Source organism: Salmo salar, chromosome 13 (assembly GCF_965601325.2).
Source record: "Salmo salar chromosome 13, fSalSal1, whole genome shotgun sequence".
NCBI classification, from domain to species: domain Eukaryota; kingdom Metazoa; phylum Chordata; class Actinopteri; order Salmoniformes; family Salmonidae; genus Salmo; species Salmo salar.
Genome location: NC_138303.1, coordinates 42,562,295 through 42,570,000, shown reverse-complemented (window position 1 = coordinate 42,570,000; position 7,706 = coordinate 42,562,295). Strand labels below are relative to the sequence as shown.

The window sequence follows — 7,706 nt, the reverse complement described above, 5'->3', positions numbered from 1 at the left end:
TACTGGCCTAAAAATACTTGGCCTCGCCACAGTACCCATTACCCCGAAGCACGGGACCTGTCCAGTCACTGGTTGCCCAAAAAAGGTACGGGGATTTGGCCTGGGGCTCACTCCTCGCCCAGCCAAACTACCCGTGTGCCCCCCCCAAAAAAAATCTTGGGGCTGCCTCTCGGGTTCCCTTAAAATCCTCCACAGCCCTGGAAATGCCTCTCCTCAACTCTGCCCATGTCTCCTTTTCCCGACAGTCCATATCATATTCCCATCACTCCCTTCTCCGCTGCTTGGTCCTTTTGTGGTGGGAGATTCTGTAACGGTTGTCGTCGGGAGTAGAGGACCAAAACGCAGAAGGAATGTGGATGCTCATCTTGTATTTATTTTTAATAAAGAGAACACCAAAATAACAAAAATGAAGAACTCACGAACAACAAAACAGTCTTGTCAGGCTCACACAGGCAAAACAAGAAACAATCTCCCACAAACACTTAACCAAACACATACCCATATATAGGACTCTCAATCAGATGCAACTAGAAAACACCTGCCTCCAATTGAGAGTCCAACCCCAATAAACTAGACATAGAAATACAAAAGACTAGAGACCACATAGAAATACAAACCTAGAACATAACCCCAAAAACCCGGAACTAACTAAACCAACACCCTACTAAATAAATCACCACCCCGAACCACATAAACAAAATACCCTCTGCCACGTCCTGACCAAACTACAATAACAAATAACCCTTATACTGGTCAGGACGTGACACCGTGAGAGTAAATGTCAACCCTTTTAATCATGTTAAGTTTGTACACTGCAATGTAAAATTTTCCTTGAATATTATTGCACAGTACATATTGTAACACAAAAATATTAACATAATTATTTACGTATTGCAACAAAGTAGTTACTATCCCATTGGGGTTATCGCTTTAGAATTTGCATAGACTTTTTAAAACCTCTTAGGGCGCATGAACCGCTAGCGGGACACCTACGACAACATCCGGTGAAATTGCAGAGCGCAAAATTCAAAATACAAAAATCGTAATATTAAACATTCATGACAATGCAAGTGTCATACATCATTTAAAAGCTTAACTTCTTGTTAATCCAACCGTATTGTCAGATTTCAAAAAGGCTTTACGGCGAAAGCATACCATGCGATTATCTGAGGACAGCTCCCCACATCAAAATACTTTTTCAACCAGCACAGGCATCACAAAATCACAAATAGCGATTAAATAAGTCACTTACCTTTGAAGATCTTCCTCTGTTTGCAATTCCAAGGGTCCCAGCTACACAATGAATGGTCGTTTTGTTCGATAAAGTCCTTCTTTATATCCAAAAAAGTCTGTTTAGTTGGCGCCAATGATCTCAGTAATCCACTCATTCAACATGCATACAAACTAATCCAAAAGTTACCGGTAAAGTTCGTCCAAACAAGTCAAACGGTGTTTCTAATTAATCCTCAGGTCCTCTATTATCTAAATAAACGATAATCTATAAGACGGAGAATAGTATGTTCAATAGGGAAGATAAATAACGAAGTGCGCGCACCTCATTCACAAACCAACAAGACTACTTTTTTAACCTCTTATGGCTAGGGGGCAGTATTTTCACGGCTGGATAAAAAACGTACCCGATTTAATCTGGTTACTAATCCTACCCAGTAACTAGAATATGCATATACTTATTATATATGGATAGAAAACACCCTAAAGTTTCTAAAACTGTTTGAATGGTGTCTGTGAGTATAACAGAACTCAAATGGCAGGTCAAAACCTGAGAGATTCCTTTACAGGAAGTGGCCTATCTGACCATTTCTGGAACTTCTTTGCCATCTCTATCTTTTACTAAGCATCTCTGCTCTAACGTGACACTTCGTACGTCGGCAATAGGCGCTCAGAGCCCGGGAAAAACCTGAATGTCGTCATCCCAGCCCCAGGCTGAAACACATTATCGCCTTTCTCAAGTGGCCGATCAAGGGACTGTGGGCTTAGGCTCGTGACCTGGCCGCTCCCGTCTTTGTGATTTTTTTACTCTGTTTGCCGAAAAGGAGATTCCCGGTCGGAATATTATCGCTTTTCTACGAGAAAAATGGCATAAAAATTGATTTTAAACAGCGGTTGACATGCTTCGAAGTACGGTAATGGAATATTTAGAATTTTTTTGTCACGAATTGCGCCATGCGCACGACCCTTCTTTACCATTTCGGATAGTGTCTGGAACGCACAAACAAAACGCCGCTATTCGGATATAACGATGGATTATTTTGGACCAAACCAACATTTGTTATTGAAGTAGCAGTCCTGGGAGTGCATTCTGACGAAGACAACAAAGGTAATGAAACTTTTGTAATAGTAAATCGGAGTTTGATCAGGGCTAAACTTGGTCGGTGTCTAAATGGCTAGCCGTGATGGCTGGGCTATCTACTGAGAATATTGCAAAATGTGCTTTCACCGAAGAGCTATTTTAAAATCGGACATATCGAGTGCATAGAGGAGTTCTGTATCTATAATTCTTAAAATAATTGTTATGTTTTTTGTGAACGTTTATCGTGAGTAATTTAGTAAATTCACCGGATGTTTGCGGGGGGTATGCTAGTTCTGAACGTCACATGCTAATGTAAAAAGCTGGTTTTTGATATAAATATGAACTTGATTGAACAAAACATGCATGCATTGTATAACATAATGTCCTAGGGTTGTCATCTGATGAAGATCATCAAAGGTTAGTGCTGCATTTAGCTGTGGTTTTGTTTTTTGTGACATTATATGCTAGCTTGAAAAATGGGTGTCTGATTATTTCTGGCTTGGTACTCTGCTGACATAATCTAATGTTTTGCTTTCGCTGTAAAGCCTTTTTGAAATCGGACAGTGTGGTTAGATAAAGGAGAGTCTTGTCTTTAAAATGCTGTGAAATAGTCATATGTTTGAAAAATTTAAGTTTTTGTATTTTTGAGGAATTTGTAATTCACGCCATGCCTATCATTGGATATTGGAGCAGGTGTTCCGCTAGCGGAACGTCTAGATGTAAGAGGTTAATGAGACACCTTGGAAAAACTACAACTACTTGCTCATTTTTCAAAAAACAAGCTTGAAACCCGTTCTAAAGACTGTTGAGATCTAGTGTAAGCCATGGGAACTGCAATCTAGGTCCTATCTATTTGTATATCCCATAGGCTAGCATTGAAATGGCCAGTGACCTAAAAACAATTAATCCGGATGGATTGTCCTTGGGTTTTTGCCTGCCATATTTGTTTTGTTATACTCACAGACAGTTCTAGAAACTGTTTTCTATCCAATGCTACCAACTATATGCATAACCTAGCTTCTGGGCCTGAGTAACAGGCAGTTTACTTTGGGCACGTCAGTCATCCGAAATTCTGAACAATAACCAGTATGCCGAAGAGGTTTTAAGGAACTCATACATTTCTGTAAGATGAATTAAAGCTACAAAAGAGTCAGTGTTCAACTGTAACGTGATGACAATTAGAACAGAATAGATTAACCGGAATGACATTTACTCTCACGAGTGGCCAAAAATAACTTTACTTAAAGCCACAACCCTACTAAACCAAGCCTCCAGTCTTCTAATCTGATTTGCTGTGTCATATCTCAATAACCCAGCATCATCAAACCTTGCTCTAAAAAAAAACCGAAGGCCTAGATTAATTCAGATCAAGCGTTTAACCAGCAAGAGCAGACACCTGCATAGTGGATGTTTTTGGCGGAACTGCGTTGGAGCCGTCAAATCGGTGAGCTGCTCTTGCAATCATTGTCACGAAGCCACACCCGCCCCACTCACGTTAGAAGTTCAGAACGAGAACGTGTAGACTATAAAGAAAGAATTACGCTCAAATAGAAAAATCATTACACTAAATAATCATTAAACTAATCAAGATGTAGATTACGTCTCACATTCCAGTATTCAAACTTGTAAATAAAGCTGAATGGGATTTCTGTTTTTGCAATTCGGTACAGCCAATGGCAATGTCCACTTTAGGTACAGTATAATGCCAGGAGCCACATGTGGATTTGACAACTCTAACGCAATTCCACCTCTGACACCGCCAAAACAACCGCTATGTGAATGTCAGCTAAAGCAGATCTGATTGAATAGAGCCCTATGTGACCCAGCAGTTGGGTCATCCAAACAACCCAGTATGTTTTAGTGTATGCCCTCAAAATAAGGCATGAAATACATCATGTGTTAAATAATTCCGTTTTAATGATACAATATTCACTTAGGATCTCACAGGGTGAAGTTCATGGGATTGAAAATTGATGAGGGCAACAAGCATGTCACTGTCATTAACAAATTCAGTCATGGGTGGTAACCAAAGATTAGGGATATACTGACAAGGTACAGGTCTCTTCGCCCTAACAATGGGAAACAAAGAGGGAGGCAGAATTTCTGCCAAGTTGAGCATCTCTCTTCCTCTTCCTCTCTGGTGGTAATTCTACAATTCGTTTGAAAGGCAAGGCACTCTGGGAAATATGCAAATGAAGCATTACACTAAGCATTGTGTTAATTCAACACTGTTCAGTGTCTATACAGGTCCACATTTTCAGTGTTAATTTAACATTGAGGAATTTGCTGTGTGTTTTCACATTACATCTTTTATATTTTGACAGTATGTCATGGTCTAGACACCTCCAACTCAACTCTGGACCTCAAAGCCAGTTCCACTGCTTTTTTTCATTGTTCCCTTCTAATCATTGACTGAATTAGACCTGGGACACCAGGTGGGTGCAATTAAGTATCAGGTAGAACAGAAAACTAGCAGGCTCTGGACCTCGAAGGGTAAGAGTTGAATACCACTGCTGTAGACTATTTTGGGTTATTGCGAACCTCCTTTCAAATAAAAGATGTCTTCCTCTTCACCCTAGCGCGAGTGCATCTCTATCCACGTGGGTCAGGCTGGTGTCCAGATTGGCAATGCATGCTGGGAGCTGTACTGTCTGGAGCATGGGATCCAGCCGGATGGACAGATGCCATCTGACAAAGCCATCGGAGGTGGAGACGACTCCTTCAACACCTTCTTCAGTGAGACTGGGGCTGGAAAGCATGTCCCCAGGGCAGTGTTTGTGGACCTGGAACCCACAGTCATAGGTAAGCTTTCCCTCTTAAGAAAAAAAGGTTATACTTAGAACCATAAAGGGTTCTTTGGCTTGTCCCTGTAGAACAGGGGTATTGAAATCTTATACAAGGTCCAGAATACTGCTGGTTTTCTGTTACCTGATAATTAATTGCACCCATTTGGTGTCCCAGGTCTACATCTTCATTGCTTGCTATCTGGGGTTTTAGGTTGGATTTCTGTATAGCACTTTGTGACATCTGCTGGTGTAAAAAGGGCTTCATAAATAAATGTGATTGATTGATTGATATCAGTTCCTGATTAGAGGGGGGAAGAAAGAAAAATAAACAGTAGAACTGACTTTGAGGTTCAGATTTGAATTTGAGGGCTGTTGAAAAACCCTGGTTCCAGAACCTTTTCCAACAACAAAGAACCATTTTAGAACCCTGTCTTCGATAGTGAAGGTTCTCAGATGAAAAAGGTTCGATGCAGAACCATTGTCCCTGTAGGAGAACCCTTTTAGAACTTCCCGTTCTGTTTTTCATAAGCTGCTGTTTTTTTCTCATCAGATGAGGTGCGCACTGGGACCTACCGCCAGTTATTCCATCCTGAACAGCTCATCACTGGCAAAGAGGATGCTGCCAATAACTATGCCCGTGGACACTACACTATTGGCAAAGAGATCATTGACCTGGTGCTGGACAGGGTCCGCAAACTGGTGGGTACCACAGAATTAATCGTTAAAATATTTGATCAACTATCTGATCAGAATGTGGACTCCTTTTATTGACATGTTCCTCTTTCTCCTCAGTCTGACCAGTGCACAGGCCTTCAGGGCTTCCTGGTTTTCCACAGCTTTGGAGGTGGCACCGGCTCTGGTTTCACCTCTCTGCTGATGGAGCGCCTGTCTGTTGACTACGGCAAGAAGTCCAAGCTGGAGTTCTCCATCTACCCAGCTCCCCAGGTGTCCACAGCTGTGGTGGAACCTTACAACTCCATCTTGACCACCCACACCACCCTAGAGCACTCTGACTGTGCTTTCATGGTGGATAATGAGGCAATATATGACATCTGTCGTAGGAACCTCGACATTGAGCGTCCCACCTACACCAACCTCAACAGGCTCATTAGCCAGATTGTTTCCTCCATTACTGCTTCCCTTCGATTCGATGGTGCTCTCAATGTTGATTTGACAGAGTTCCAGACCAACTTGGTGCCCTATCCCCGAATTCATTTTCCTCTGGCCACCTATGCCCCAGTCATCTCTGCAGAGAAGGCTTACCATGAGCAGCTCTCTGTGGCTGAAATCACCAATGCCTGCTTTGAGCCAGCCAATCAGATGGTGAAATGTGACCCTCGCCACGGCAAGTACATGGCATGTTGTCTTCTTTACCGTGGTGATGTGGTGCCCAAAGATGTCAATGCTGCTATTGCCACCATCAAGACCAAACGTTCTATTCAGTTTGTTGACTGGTGCCCAACTGGTTTCAAGGTTGGCATCAACTATCAGCCTCCCACTGTAGTCCCTGGTGGAGACCTGGCCAAAGTCCAGAGGGCTGTGTGCATGCTGAGCAACACCACTGCTATTGCAGAGGCCTGGGCTCGTCTTGACCACAAGTTTGACCTGATGTATGCTAAACGTGCCTTTGTGCACTGGTATGTGGGTGAGGGCATGGAGGAGGGAGAGTTCTCTGAAGCCAGAGAGGACATGGCAGCCCTGGAGAAGGATTACGAAGAGGTGGGGGTTGACACCGTCGAGGGTGACGGACAGGAGGAGGGAGAGGAGTACTGAGTGTTCATGCAAGGAAGCCCTTGGCTCTTGTATCTTATAATAGCACATTTTCAAAACCAATGCATTTCTTCCTACAGTTTGATATTTTCTTGCTTCTTGTTTAGGTTTAAGCACAACTGGTTTGTTGTAGTGACAGTCACAGATTTGTTTGTTTCATTAAAGATTCACCAATAAAAGTGTGTGTTTAAATTGATTCCCGTATGTTTTGTTGTATACTTTTCATCAATTACTTATCAATGTTTTTAAAACTCCAACATATTCATCAGAAGTAGAGGAATCTGTATCTGGTAGACCTAGATTAATTATAAATAAATACTGCAGTTACAATGTAGTGACAATTTTATAATTTGGAAACATACTAACTGTAATTGTAGTACTGCAGTTTTGGAAATATAACTGCAGTTTTACAGTGTTACTTCAACTTCCAAAAGTAGGTTCTGAAGATGCTTACTTAAACCACACACATATGGGAGAGATACTTTGACTTATTCTACTCTGATAACCAATTGGGAAAAGGCATATAAGATCTTCCAATCAGTTTTGACACAGTCTGTGTGGTGGAAATGTAATATTCATTACATACTATACTGTTTAATTAGTCCTACTATGCTGTTTTTATTTTGAGAATTTTCTAATGTTATATGTTAGTATTTTTGCTGATACAGGCATGTCTTATGTGACTTAGTCATAAGTCTGGGTGTACAGATAAGCGCTGTTTGGGTGCGACCGCAGTATGTGACATCCTGTTTTCACAATCTACAGGAACTTAGCTGTGTGGAAACATGCAGGAAGGAACAGACAATGGTGGTAACGTCAACTATCTTAATCTGAACAGA

The 7,706-nt window shown here is 41.6% G+C and overlaps 1 protein-coding gene across 1 annotated transcript in view; it reads left to right on the top strand.

Moving 5' to 3' along the window:
- LOC106567091 (tubulin alpha-1B chain) overlaps window positions 1-7,063 on the top strand; it is a 12,002-nt gene extending 4,939 nt beyond the window's left edge. Inside the window, exons 2-4 of the mRNA XM_014135975.3 lie at window positions 4,891-5,113; window positions 5,648-5,796; window positions 5,890-7,063. Coding sequence (XP_013991450.1) covers window positions 4,891-5,113; window positions 5,648-5,796; window positions 5,890-6,870 — 1,353 coding nt within the window. The 3' untranslated portion in view covers window positions 6,871-7,063. The remainder of the gene's footprint in view (window positions 1-4,890; window positions 5,114-5,647; window positions 5,797-5,889) is intronic.
- The last annotated feature ends 643 nt before the right edge of the window (window positions 7,064-7,706 follow it).